This window comes from Phymastichus coffea, unplaced genomic scaffold (genome assembly GCF_024137745.1).
Source record: "Phymastichus coffea isolate CEN01 unplaced genomic scaffold, Cenicafe_Pcof_1.1 PCOF00019, whole genome shotgun sequence".
Lineage (NCBI taxonomy): Eukaryota > Metazoa > Arthropoda > Insecta > Hymenoptera > Eulophidae > Phymastichus > Phymastichus coffea.
This window is the reverse complement of record NW_026706830.1, coordinates 700008-715832: the sequence shown is the minus strand read 5'-3', so window position 1 is coordinate 715832 and position 15825 is coordinate 700008. Positions and strand designations below refer to the sequence as shown.

The 15825-nt window shown below is 31.3% G+C and overlaps 1 protein-coding gene across 1 annotated transcript; it reads right to left on the bottom strand.

Annotated features, from left to right (window-relative positions):
• Positions 1–379: 379 nt before the first annotated feature.
• LOC131675325 (DNA ligase 1-like) lies at positions 380–4427 on the bottom strand. The gene is made up of 11 exons (XM_058954260.1): positions 3880–4427; positions 3641–3792; positions 3215–3292; positions 2942–3100; positions 2586–2750; positions 2260–2373; positions 2129–2173; positions 1772–1982; positions 1294–1394; positions 930–1212; positions 380–834 (listed from the first exon to the last, which is right to left on the bottom strand). The coding sequence occupies exons 1-11, from the start codon at positions 4100–4102 to the stop codon at positions 512–514; spliced, it is 1854 nt and encodes a 617-aa protein (XP_058810243.1). The 5' UTR covers positions 4103–4427; the 3' UTR covers positions 380–511.
• Positions 4428–15825: the final 11398 nt, after the last annotated feature.

Here is a 15825-nt window from a genome sequence, read left to right as displayed (position 1 = left end):
TTTGAATATTCTACATGTATGTGCAGGCATATTTTTAAAAGAAATGAATCTCTTTTAATAAATTCAAATTAAAAATTAATTATTTATTAAAACACATTCATTGCAGTATTCAAAGCAATTCAATATAATTATATTGAATCGCTTTCAATACTGTTTTTACATAAATATTTTTTTATAGGAATTAATCATTTGTAATAAATTTCAATTCGGAAATAAATGGATTCCTTTTTATTATCAAATTATTTTAATTTGAACAAAGTAGAAACAATTACAATTATAAAATAAATACTTATAATGTAAGTATGCAAGTAGAATGTAAGTATTATCTGTTATACGTAATGTTTTTCAATAAATACTTCAATAAATAAGTTAAGGGTAACTCAATAGCATATATAAATTATATAAATAATGATGTACACTATAGTGAATAAATTATTAACATTTCTAAATTCAAACGACTTAATAAATAAAGAATAAAGATTATTAGAATAATCAGATGTTACTAATTATTCTAATCCTCAATATCACTTGAAGATTCCAACCAAGACTCATCAAATATATTTTCTGAGTTTAATTCTGTTTCAATGTCAGAATTCAGTTGTAATGGGTCGGTTCCGCCGGTTTCGTTATTCGTTGGTTCCTGTTCTTCAAAATCTTCAGACTTCCTTAAGTTTTTCTTATTTATCTTTGCCCTTTTTGGCTTTTTCATGTATGCTATTTTCTTTGTTGCATATTCGCGAAAACAGGCTATTTCTATGGTTCTATCATATTTCTTCGTTTGGGCTTTGGTCAATTTTGGTTCATAATATATTTCTAACCAATAGCCAAAATAATCTGAAACAAGAAATAAATCACAATTGTATTATTTTAATTGATATTGTTAAGTAATTGTAACATGTATTTTGCAAATATCATTGATTCAAATCTACCTTGACAAGCCAGCAGTTGTTTAGGATCCAACTTTTCTAATTTTTCAGCTTGGGGCAAGTCATTTTCGCCGTGCTCATTTTCATTTTCTTTATCTTGTTCTTTATTTTTCTTTATTTTGCCAATTCTTCTGTTGCTGACTCTACCTGTGAGACTACTTTTCATTAAAGTAGTGGGCCCAAATACTGCAACTAGGAGGTTTCCTACGAAAGTTGCAGGACTCAATGATGATACGACAGTATCATTAATACTGGCGGGCAAATATTTATTTTGACCCATATGAACCTGTACAAATTTATGATATTAATTAAAAATAATGGAGCAACAGTGTATACGAGGAAAATTTGGTGGAATAATTATACTCACACTACCATCCTGTTCAATAAATCCAATGGGTACACTTTTAAGTTTTGGGTCAACAATATTACTGCTGGAAGCACAAATTTTATTCTGTTGGTCCACCAATACTAGAAAATTATTAAGATAATTAATAACTGTTCATGTTACTAGAAAAACGAGTATGTAGCACACACAAATACACATATCTAAATTAATCACATTTAATTTAACTAAAAGGACACAAACACTTGCAACTACTACTAATCAGAAAACATAAATCATCAGCTATCACTCAATATAAAATGGTATAAGTCTTACAAAATTGCTGTATCAAGCGAACAGACTGGAAATTCCAGTATTTGCAAAAGGCCTTCAACTGAAATTTTGGCATCATTAGTTTTTAATACTTATCCTAGTATTATATGACGACTAATTTTAATGTAATATAACGGGACACAAGAAGCAAGCAAGCATTTTAAATTGTTATTCGTATTTTATACATTACCTCCAAGCTTCATAATATCATGACTAATGTTATCTTGTAGTTTAAGGTTTCTATCTCTCAACTCTTTGTTTTCCTGTTTAACTTCTTTGTAGTCATTTTTTAAATTCCGATACTTACGATCTACATTTCCAAGTTCCTGTTTTAATTCAGAAATCTGTTTTTCTTTTTTTTTCAATAAGTTATTTTGTTTGAGTGAGTCAAGGCAACGATTCTATGGATTAAAAAATATTGTTATTGTTTCATATAGAATCTGAAGTCATTGCATATAAAATATGATTAAGATCTATCAAAAGTACTTAAAAAGTTTTAAAAGCTATTAGAAATTATAGGAATATATCTATATTCATTGGAACTTACGTCGATAATTCTCGGTTTGCGTCCACCACTTTCTGGATGATTATCCTAAATCAATATTTAGATTTCAATATATACTGTCTATATTTATGTATTTTAAATTCAATTAAAAATATTCTTGCGCTGATACATGCCTTCTTTACTAAAGTGCTTGATTCACCAGTCAATTCATGCTTTTCATCATCCTCGTTAGTACCTACATTTTCATGACTTTCTTTTTCATCTAAAAAAGGTTCATGGGGCTCAACCTGTTTTTATAAATGTTGTTTTAATTTAATATACATATAAATGAATTTGCTTACGCGTACATAACGTGTTTACAGAACATTTTAAAAATACAAACAATTTTAAAAAATGATAAAAGTACATTAATAAATATACATTTTAATACATACTAGGTATATTTAATTCATATTTAATAACTCTATTTCAATGGAATTAGAAATATTATAAAGTTTACCTTCTTTTCAACGCTTCCTAATAGGGTATTTATATCTTCAAAACGTATTTTATCTTTTTCATGATCTCCTCCTGAGAAGGAATCAGTTTTGTTTTCAACTTGAGCAAAAGAAGAAGGCTGGCGACTCAATATCATGGCCGTTTCGTTTTTTTCTTGATTCAAATCCTACAATTTTTTATAAATATATAGGATATACGTATGTTAGCTTATACTTGTGTGTGTGTGTAGCAAAAACTTGGAATAGGCAGGTAATTATTAAAGATAAATAATTCATTATCTAACATTATACGCATGAATCATTTAATAAACTCTTATGATTATTAATACTTCTATATTAAAAATATTATAATATTTACCTTCTGTTCCAAAATTGGTTCATCAGTGACATCATGAGTTTCTTTTCCTTGATGGTCTTCTGCTGGAAAAGAATCATTCAAGTTACCTTGAAATTGAGAAGACGCAGTCTGGTGATCACTCAGTTTCACTGATTTGGTTTTTCGTTTATCACTTTGACCCTGCAATTTTTATAAATAATAAATGATTATTAAAGAGGTTAGTTATATTAATATTGACAAATATAACAAATTTAATAGAGCTGATGTAAGACATATATATGTGTGTGTGTATACCTGTAATTTTCTCTTTTGTAATTCCTTCTCTTCTTGCCTGGCTTTTAAGATTTTTGAATATTCTGATGATTGTTTCAGCTATTTCATGAAAGTACGTATAAAAATTAGAATACATGTAAAAGAATGAAAATGACTGAAAAATATAGAAGTAGAATGTAGAGATTGTAGAGTTAAACAACAAAAATTACATGCAAAATTACCAAAACAACATTTCAGTAGAAATGGGATTAAGTTTTGAAAAATTTTTTAACGAGTAGAAATATTTTTTTTATAGTATTCTTATATTATTTTTATAGCAGAGTATACTGGTCTAATCATATTCAAAATGTATTATCAAATTATAATTCATAATAGGTTTTTGTCGTATGTGCCTGCACACTCACTTAAATAAAAACTACTTATTGTACATAGTTTTGATTTAAATACCTTAAACATATTAGTACTCGACTTTTGAGAACTGGTAGATGCAATTGACCGAGCTGTTTCTTGGGTATCACTTTCCTCCGATGCTGAGACTAAATTCTTACACGATGGAATCCTTATAGTATCAATCTGTTTCTTCAAGTCATCTTTATTTTCTATAGGAAAACAATATTCAGATTATTGAACAAGCTGATAAATGTTTATAAAGTTTTCAGTAGAAAAAAATGATGTCTTAAACTCACCAGCTATACACAAAAGTTGAATCCTGGGTGAATTCTCTGGTAGTTTAGTAGGATCTTTCAATTTATATCTCTTAGTTTTGTCAAAAATGCATGATGAATCAGAAGTATAACGGCCAAGGATTTGATCTGTTTTAATTATATCCATTACACCTCTATTGACACCATCCAAATATTTTATGTAAGCTAGCTTAATATTCCTATTACTCTCCTTACTATCTGCCATATTGCTTTTGCAAATAATTTCGGAGATAAAGAGACACTTTGAATTTACTTTTGTAAAATTATAGCACCACACGCAGCAATGAAATTTTACTAATAGTAAAGTAGCGGAGCTGCCTCTTTTAATATATATAACGCGTTTTCACCACGCCGAACTAAATAAATACTTTATGCGAAAAACGCAATCACTTCATTCTTTATAAAAGCCACTTAAGACAAATAAAGCTAGAGCACGATCCAGCGGTGCACGTGGATCAGAATATAAAGATGTGAATCTAGTATATTCCGGAAGCCAGAAATTCAGAGCTACTATGCGCGTGCGCATGCGCCGAAACGTGGCCACTAGCCTTCGAATGCTTCGAGCATATACTACCTATACGACAGCTGCTTCACGGGCTCGATCAGCACGCATCATCGGCCAAATTAGAGAGAGATAGCACGAACAAGGCTATAGATGCTGTCTCTCTCACACTCTCACGTGATTGGCTACTCGCGCTTCCTACCCTAGTATTATAGTTGCAATTATGGAAAAAATTAGCAAATAAAATTTCAGATTTTTATTGAAGGTATACTTATATCATAAACGAATTATATAATAAGAGAAAAAAGATTTTAGAGGTTATATATATACTGCATTTTGTTAATAATGTTTTAGCTTAAAAATAATATATTCAATTTTTAGAAAATGCCAATTTATATATATATGCTTTCTTTTCACAACAAATATCTTTTTTCTTTTCACAACTAGTCTTAAATAAATTTTCTAGTTAATAAGACAGCCTTATATATAGTAGTACTAATAAATTCACAGTTAGTTAAATATAAAATGCAATTTATTTTCACCAAGTCAATATATCAAGAGAAAACTTCGCACATTTACGCTCGACCGGCTTTCACGACCTCTGCGCTAGCCAACGGCCACTTTTCTCCTAGTTCATATATTGAGGTACATCAAAAATACGATGGAGAGTTCAAACAGTAATAGTAGTGATGAAGAGCAAGTACAACCAAAGAGGTACAATTTGCCTATGCAAATGGGTCTTAAACAAAGTGGTGTCTGCCGTAAAACTCGAAAGAGATGGGAGCTTCGAATAGCAGAAAGCAAAAGTAAATCATATTACGTTTTTACATATTTTTTTTACAAATTCAATCATGTGCATTTTGTCAAAATTGAATTTGTTTCAAGAATCAAACATTCATTTAATTTGATATGTATTACTGATGAATTAATTTCAGTTTCTCTCAATTTCTTATTTAAAAACAAATCATTGCGAATTATTTAATCGATAATTAATAATAAAAAAACTGGAATTTCAGTAAGTTTTGTGCTAAATTTCAAGAAGAAAAGCGAGCGATATTTAGATAAAAATTATTATAGAATCTTTTCCTGCTCCATACGAAAGTTTAGCTTTGAATAAATAAAGTAAAAGAGACAAGACAATAAAAATATTAAACGAAAAATTATTTTAATAAATTATTGTAAAGTAATTTTGTTGTATTCAATTATACATAAATTAATAATTTGTCGAAAATGTACTTATATATAAATATTAATGAACATTAAATGAAACGAATGAGGTCGAGCGCGCGTGTTATCTCTAGTTTCGAAATAAATATTAAAATGTTTATACTTTGAAGGTGTCCTGGGAGAAAAAATAAAGCAGTGTTTTTTTGCATATACTCTCCTAAGCCTAGAGAATAATATACATAGCGTATATTTTATTATAATTTCAGCCTGCTTACATGGTTTAAAAATGGGAAAAATAATATATATATATATATTAGATTCGTGATTATTGTTTATAATAAGCCAAAAATTCAGTTCAAGTATGAAAAAACTTCTAAAAATACATTTGTTTCTCAACATTATAAGAATTACTTAACGTTAAGATTTATTTAATAAATATTATTCTCGACATTTAGAGATTCTAGTAAATATCCATTGAGAACAACACGATGCAATTATAGCAGCACCTTAATTATTCCGGGTTGGAGCACACGGAATCAATGCTCATACTTCTCTATGACCGGTCAATTAATATCTGGTACTTTACTTTTCTATCAATCCATGAATCCTAAATCATTCATCTTAGGCTTATCAAAAAACGTTTATAATAATGAACTTTTTATAATTTTTAATAGCTCACGACAATTCTTAAAATCTTTCAATACTTTTTAACTGCTTTTAATAGATTTCAATCATATTATATAAGCGTAAATATCGTCGAATAAGCGTCGATTTACTTTCATAAGTATGGTATTATTACTTAATGATGCCTTTATAAATTGCTGTGATAGGATTCAAGGCAACAGCTTCAACACTACAAAGTCCTAAAAAATCTTCAAGCTCTTCGTCAGAACATGATCATCTTACTCAAGAAGAAAGTAGTCGTATTTATGCAAAGAACGCTGATGAAATTAACCAGGTTACTGAAGAACAACTTTCAACAAACAGAAATAGTCCCCGACCTGACGAGTATGTAGCAGCTCCTTCTGAAGACGAAGACGGCGACGAGAATTGTAGTTTTCAGAATTACTCTTTATATAATGATGAAATTCAGTCTGAAATGGACGAAAGTGAAAGTGATGATGACATTTTTACAAATCAGACAATAGACGTTTTTGATCAAACTATGTTTTATGAATCCAATTTAAAAGTACGCGATGTAATTACAATGATAACGGCACTATCACTAGATTTAAAACTATCAGATGTAGGAAAAATAAAATTAGGTAAATTCACAAAAGTTCTTGCTGGTAAAAAGTTTGATGATCTAAATCTCTCCAAACACATGATGAACAAATGTTTCTCATCGCAAGATGAACATGTTACTTACAATTTTTACTGCAGTAAATGTACGGCTGTGAAACTTTATTCTGTTAAAGCTAGTGAAAAATGTAGAAACAAAGAAATCGTTTGTCACAATTGCAGAGCCAAAATTAAAATAACATCAAGGTCATCAAATTACTTTTTACGCGTAGACCTAAAATATCAAATACGACTATTATTAACTGATCCTGTTATAATAGATGATATCTTAAGTAATGTACAAACTAGAAATCCCAATAGCCATTGGCCCAAAGGTGTAAATGCTGGGTCCATTCATACAAATATAATAGCTGATTCAAGTGATTTTGAGATTATGCTAACCGTTAATATGAATACAGATGGAGCACCACTAACTAAGAGCGGTAAAAGAGGATTTTGGCCTGTACAAATTATATTAAATGATTTATCTCCAAAACTCCGATTTCGAAATGTATTACAAAGTGGTCTGCTATTGACAGAAACGGAACCACGCAGTAATTTACTTGATATATATCTTTCTGAAGTGTATGTCAATCAAATGAATGAGTTGTATACTGAGGGCATAGCAATATCGTATAAAGGAAACGAAATCTTGTTTAAATTTTGTACCCACGCATGTCCCGTAGACTCCGTTTGTCATCCTATCGTTCAGAACAGAATTCAATTTAATGGTTATTACGGTTGTAGCTGGGGATATCAGCTTGGAGAGTACATTACTAGCGTACGTGGTGTACGTTATCCTGTAAATCAAACTGAGATCGAAAGAACTAACGATAGTCACGAAAAAGACGTCCTATCAGTTTCTGAATCAGGCAAAGTAACTAACGGAGTGAAAGGTGCATCTGTTATGACACAATTACCTCATTTTGATATGGTATGGTCTTTTCCGTATGAGTATTTACATGCGTTATGCCTTGGAAGTGCTCTTCAAATTTGGAATGAGTGGAAAAATAGCGATTCGCTATTTCAATTAAGCAAGAAACATGTAGATTTTATTGAACAAAGGTTTTTGCACATAGCGCCTATTCAAGAAATTCACAGACTGCCGAGAAGTGGTATAATCAAAGGATCTGCTAAACCTAAGGCCTCTGAAATCAAATCGTGGCTTTTGTATTTTAGTTTACCATGCTTACATAATGTTTTGCCTGAAGAAGCTTTAAAGCACTACAGCTTACTAGTAAATAGTGCTTTCACTGCACTAAAACCTGCGCAAACTGAGAGAGAACTTGAAAAATGTGATGATGACCTTTTAAGATTTGAAGTTGATTATGAGAAATATTATGGTAAAGAGAAAATGACATTTAACATACACATCCTTAGACATATGGTTAGTTCTATAAGAAAGACGGGATCCTTATGTTACAATTCAGCTTTTCCATTTGAAAGTTACATCTATACCTTGAAAACATATGTAAATGGTCCAAATGGTATGGATCGACAAATTAGCAGAAAACATTTGCAGTATTTACTATTCAAGACAGGTAACACAGATACAATTTCAACGTCAGATAGAACTAAAATGTTCTGTTCAAATTTATTTAACCCAATTAAATTCAGCAAGTCTTTTCGTCACGGAGCGGATATTGTTTATTGCGGAAAAGGTCAGCTGAAGAATGTAGACCGATTTGGTAAATGTATGGTTTACAAGAGATGTATATACAAGAACACTGTTTATCACAGTGAGAAATATGCTAAAAGCAAGAAAACCAATGATTCTGTGATACTTCTACATTCAGGGGAATACGCAAAAATAATAAATATTATAGAATACAATGCCAAACCATTTATACAGCTACGAATTTTTAATATGTTTCCGGAATTGCCATTCGAAGACGTAGAACATATAAGAAAAATACAGTCTGAGCGCAGTAATAAAATTGTTCAACCAGTGAGTGATATTGAATGTAAAGTTTTATTGGTGAATGTCAGAAATGCGAGATACTTGTGCAAAATGCCCAATGATTTTGAAGTACAATAATTATTTTTCAGTGAAAATAATATCGTTTATACTTTTTAATCTATATTTTTATATCTATATATAATTCCAATACTGTCAATATGTTGAAATATATTTGAAGTAATTAAATTAATTGCGCTTACGATATACGTCTAATTACTTTAATGTTTACCGATACATTAGATTTAATTTAAAGCTAATAAAATAAATGTGATTAGATAGTTAGTTTCTTTAAACTTGTTAAAAAGTATTGGGATCTATTCAATTGAATATAACTGATCAGTGGGTTATATCAAAATGTATAAAAAGCTATTAACAAATATTGGATAAAATATGATTGAAGATATTGATGTTGACGTCTTTTTCGAACGCATTAAAATTTGTTAGATTAAATGTAATTGAATATTATGTTCTTTTGGAATTTATTCAAATATATTAGAAACTATAAAATAAAATATGATTGAATAGTGTGTTCTATAAAAAATGATTAAAATGCATTAAAAAATATTAGATAAAATGTGATTAAAAACATTCACGTTGGGACCTTTTTCAAATTTATTAAAAGTTGTTAGATTAAATGTGATTGAATATTATCTTCTTTTGGAATTCATTTAAATATATTAGAAATTATATAATAAAATATTATTAAATAGTGTGTTCTATAAAAAAGGATTAGATTGTATTAAAAAATATTAAATAAAATGTGATTAAGTTATTTGTCATTACATGTGCTATTGGAAGTTATTCAATATGATTGAAACTAATACGAGATTTTATGATTTGATGTGATTCCAATTAGATTTTATTAACGACGATTCAATTTTAATTCACATATTAATTAAGTTCAACAAAAATATTAAAACTGATTGGAAATTATTGAAATTTAATCAATTTTAATCAGAATCAATGGGCCATTTTTAGCAGGGTACCTCGTTACAAATTATATTTAAATATATTTCTGAACAAAACAGTACAAACATCGAAAAATCTTTATTTCAATTCAATCTCTTAAGAATTGTGAATCTCGAAATAATTAGTCTCAAACAATAATACAAAAAATGAAATTATTTCTACAAAATCGCAATAAATCACAATTTCGTTGCACTAATAAACATAACAAAATTTTCCATAATAGGCAGTTTCGTCAAACTAAATACTATTTTGCGCTTTAATTATTGCTGCGAAAATAGGAGGCATACAATAAATTAGTTTTTACAATGCTCTTTCTTCTATTTTTACCCATTCTTATTGCAAGGTATGCTACAACTCGCTTTTGTTTTACAATCCTATTGAAAAAATCTACTTAGATAATGACCTGAATTTCCATATGGAAAAAAATCCATGTGGATTCGCCGATTCCATATGGAATAGATGTAGATTTTCCAGATTGATATTCTACATAGACTTTCCACATAGATTTTCCACATGGATATTCCACGTGGAATTTTCATGTGGAAAATCTACGTGGAAATTTTATGTGGATATTTTATGTGGTATTTCTATCTGGAAAATCTACGTAGAATTTCTATGTGGATATTTTACGTGAAATTTCCTTGTGGAAAATCTACGTGGAATATTGATTCCATATTGATTCAAGCGATTCTTTGTGGATTTTTCTTTGTGAAATTTTTACCTAGATATCTTTATCGAAAATCCATGTGAATTTTTCGAATTAAAAATAGATATGGAATTTTTACGTATAAAATTTACACAATATTTTTATGTGGATAATTTATACGATTTTCTGCGTCAGGAACGTGTATAACATGCGTAGATGCAGGATTTTATAAATATTGAAATAAAATTCTATTTTCAATCTATACATATCAAGTATGAATTGTATTTGGATAAATGAGTAAAAAAGTTTATTTCCAATACATATTTGGTAATGCTACAATAACTTCTTTTTCATCAATTTCCATATGAACGCACAATTTTTGTAAATATTCAGTTTTTATACAAAGATCTAATTTCTCCACACCGATTATCACCTTAAAACTCGTCAACTTGTCACTGAGGTCATTATTTTACACTTTTAATAGATCATATACTGTATATTATTCATTACTGACCATATTAACAAGAAATTGTTTCAATTTCACATAATTCCCATTTCTCGATTGAGCGAACGATTTGTTAGATCTGAAGCAAATTAGCATAACTCAGTTTGAACAAACATCTATTTTTTACCATTTTTTTGAAAACCTGTACGCTTGTCTCCCTGACTCTTAATGTAGCAACTACGTGTGCGTTTGGTTTTACAGGCAATCCAAAATACATGAATTATAAGCTTCGATATGATTTTTGCGTTTCATTTCACATGGGATATTGAATAAAATTCGTGATCGGTGAAAATTCTTTAGATTTAATATATTTGTCTATTTTCTTTATACTTTCCTGAATGGATAAAAGATTTGTAAATTACTTATCCATACCTTCGTCCATAAAATGTAAAGTTTCTGGCACAAATTCATCAATAATATCGAAACCATACATAAAATACAGCGGAGTAGCTTATCCCACTCCCATGTGTGGAGTATTGTTAGCGATTGCCGCTAAAAGATTTTCGATCGTATTTCGTGTCATGCGTCTAGCTGAAATCTCATCGAGCAAAAGATATTTCATGGTAAAACATTTATCGTGCAGCACTCTCACGCCTGGGTACAAATACCAATCACATTCAAAGTATGGATTAAACTGCATTGTTCCTTGCATAGACGCTCTGGCCACTGTATCAATATATGAACAGATATCATGAATATAAATTTTTTTACTGCCATCGCTGAGGGAAACGTTGTTAAGGAGTTAGCTCTAGCGGCCGTTCGCTATTCGGGTAGCTTATTGAGACCGTCCATACCAAACGTTTGTAACGGTCCTATCTATGAGCTCATAGACTATTTTCTCATTTTCATTGTATTATACTGCAACCCGTTAAACTCACGAATCTACATTTATCAATTAGTATATTAAACGGCGCCACCTCACGTAGTCGTATTATATGATTGTATTAGAGCAAGAGTCAAATTTCATAACCATGTAAGGAGCGCGACATCACTCTACTTATAGATACCGATATGATCATTTTTATTGTTAAATAAAATGTGTTATTAAGAGTAATTTCAATGAAACAAGTATTTGTAACTATTGAACAGTATTGAATTTTAATGTGCAAACTTAATTTTTTTATAACTTTGTAAATGTTGATTATTGTAATAAAGTGGATACTCTGAACTCAAGATGACAATCTTAGAAACATGAGTAAGAATTTGTTTCATTAATAACAACTTAATTATTACACAGGCCTGCAAGGTTTTGTTCTTTTGCAACTGAGGGTCATTTCCGAAGTAGTTTTTGGCGTAGAATTCGAATCCGTCATCAGAATTTCTCTATCACGTCAGGTTTTTGAGTAATCGTCCCCTAAAGGTCGAAAAAATACGTTTTTTGGCCATATTCAAGGCTTGATTACATCGTGAGTTTATATTCTTTTCAAAAACGGTTCACGGCATCTTAAAGAAGCACTCTTACCCTTCAAAACCCATTTTTCAAATTTAAGATATCATTTTTTTTCATCAAGATATCATCAATGGAAATTTGCCATTTTTGAGGTTTCACCATGAGCTTAAAAATTCGGCCAATTTTCCTGGAAGAATACGATATATTTCTTAGTTTTTTTTTTATAATGATTCTAGAATCCCTAATACGGAAAAATTCTTGTCACAGTAGAAAATTGCGGGGATTGACGGAATCGGAGTATCCGGTGCCAAGCTTAGAGAATAAAGTTGTACGTACATTCAGGTGCAGAGCATCTTTTATAGGTTTTCAAAATTCTCAACCCCCTAAGTCTGCAGAAAATCACCCCTAATCTAGAAAATTCCCTATCTAAATGATAAACTGCGGTAATGATATCAGAGTATCAAATGCTGAATTAAAAGAATAAAATTGAACGTGCTTTCAGAGGCAGAACAGGACTTAGAAATTTTCGAAACTCGCAGCTCCCTAAGTCTAAAAAAATTGTCCCTTCATCCGGAACATAATATAGGAATTTCAATGCAAAAGAAAAAGAATTTTCTTCGTAAAGTAACGGTAAAAAAAATTTTGATAGTAAAAAAATTACTCTGCGTCTGCATGAACTGATTCTGTATCAAAATAGCCGTAAAATTATTTCAGAAATTCGTCATTTTCTTCATTTGTACCAAGCCCTCGTCTCTTCAAACGATCTATGTAGTGGATTTCTTTTTCTCTTCTTTCCTTTGGTTTCAGTATCCCTCTTTAACATCCAATAGAAATCTACCATTATGTTTATGTCCCTTCTTCCTTGGTCTCTACATTCGATTTTCTGTATATCCTGATGAAATCGTTCACCTTCTTCTTCACTGTAGTCCCTGAGATGGCGGGAAATATTCCAAATGAGAATGCAGGAAATGTAATTTCAAAATCATCAAACAACCTAATTTCTGGTAATTCTCCAGCAGTTCATTATCTAGAATCTGATACTGATCACTTTTTTGATTTCCCAGGAAGTTGTGTGCTACTGCTTTGAAGATGATCCATGCTTTCTTCTCGGTATCGTTCATTCTCGTAACAAAGTACGAGAATGAACGATACCGAAATGTGGTCCGTCGAAGATTTCTTCTTTTATCGGCGCATCGCTCATTCCTGGAAATTTCGTTCCCAAGTATGCAAAACAATCACCATCTTTGTTTAGAGCTTTGATAAACTGTTTCAGAAGACTAAGTTTTATGTGAAGTGGAGGCAAGAGGATATTTGTGGGCTCAACCATAGATTTGCGAATAATATTTTTAGAGCCTGGTTCCATTTCTCCCCTTCTAGTCCATTTCTTTTTTAGATAGTGGTTGAATCAATCTCTACTATCCCACAAACAGATGAAACAGGGATATTTAGTGAATCCTGACTGTTGACCAAGAATAAGTGTTGCGATCTTTAAATTACCGCATATTTTCCATTCATACTCTGCGTATTTGATCTTCTTCAGAACTATTTCCCAATTCTCATTCGTCTCTTTAAGCTTGATGGAATGTGCTATTGGAAGAGATGCGAAGGTATTTCCATTATGAAGAAGAACAGTTTTGAAGCTTCGCTTCGAGGAGTCAATAAACAACTTCCATTCCTCGTCTCTATAAACAATTGGTTTAATTTCATCTACCAAACCTTCATATCCGAACAATATACCAATGACTTTCCATCATCTTTCGTGAAAAATTTCCTAAAACTTTGTTCTCGGTTTCGGTAAGTATAAACGCTTGATCCTTTCGATAGTAAGTTTTTCTTTTTCAATGCTGCCGCCAAATGTTCGGCTCCATCCTTAGGCAGTCCTAGTTCACGAATGATATCGTTCAATTCCTGTTGAGTGAAAGTCTGAGGGGTTGCCGTTTTCGATATGTTATACGAGGTGTGTTCAAAAAATAACGAGAATTTTCGTTTTATGAAAAAAATATTTATTTATTCATCTACATTAATGTTGTCGCCTTCAAAGTAGTCTCCTTCGGATACAATACACTTATGCCAACGCTTTTTCCAATCCTCGAAACACTTTTGAAACTCGATCTTTGTAATAGCTTTTAGCTCTTTCAGCGATTCGCTTTTAATGTCATCTATGCTTGTAAAGCGACGGCCTTTTAATGTTCTCTTTATTTTTGGAAATAGAAAAAAGTCACATGGAGCCATATCTGGCGAATATGGAGGCTGAGGCATCGTTACAGTTTCGTTTTTGGCCAAAAATTCACGAACAAGCAATGAAGTGTGAGTAGGCGCATTATCGTGGTGCAAAAGCCATGAATTGTTTTGCCACAAATCCGGGCGTTTTTTTCGGATTGCTTCACGCAAACGACATTGAACTTGTAGGTAGTACTGTTTATTGATTGTTTGACCTTGTGGCAAGAATTCATAATGCACTATGCCATTAAAATCGAAGAACACAGTGAGCATAACCTTCACATTCGACCGTACTTGTCGAGCCTTTTTCGGTCTTGGCGATCCAGAATGCCTCCACTGGGACGATTGAGCCTTAGTTTCGACATCATATCCGTAAACCCATGTTTTGTCACCTGTTATAACACGTTTTAGTAGTTCTGCATCGTTATTGACTTCATTTAGCGACTCCTGAGCAACTTCCATTCGCCGCTGTTTTTGTTCGAAATTCAACAATTTTGGAACGAATTTTGCTGCCACACGTTTCATACCCAAAACATTCGAAAAAATTTGATGGCATGAGCCAACTGATATGCCAACATCATCAGCGACTTCTCTGATTGTGATTCGGCGATCGTTCATAACCATTTCTTTCACTTTTTTCACGTTTTCATCGGTTGTTGATGTGCTTGGGCGTCCGGGTCGTTCGTCATCTTCAACGTTTTCGTGGCCATCTTGGAAACGCTTATACCACTCATAAATCCTTGCTTTACTCATAGCAGACTCACTATATGCCTTTGTTAACATTTGACAAACTTTACTACACTTTATTTCATTTTTTACGCAAAATTTAATACAAATTCTTTGATCCATTTTTTTTCACAAACGAAAATCGCCGAGCTCGAAAAACATTAGCGGCTGCCACTTAAAAAGTAAGCAATGAATATTGCTGAAAATTTTATCGTACTTCAGCGGTATGTGTACCAACATAATAAAAAAAAAATTTTATACAAGCGGACTCTCCAAACCCGCGAAATTTAAAAATTCTCGTTACTTTTTGAACACACCTCGTATTCCTCATCTCCATCGTCTTCTTCACTATTCTCCTCGGAGCTTGTCTTATTCCGATCATCCTCTTCTAAATTGTGTATATCTGTAGGTTCATATACCGTTCCATTCTCTGTTTCTGTTTTAATCGGCTTTTGCACTGAGGAAACCGTAGGGTACGTGATCTTCGATTTGTTGTTGACACTGAAGCCTGCGATGTTTGTCATGCAGAAACAGCAATCATCTTTATAAATCGGTTTGGACC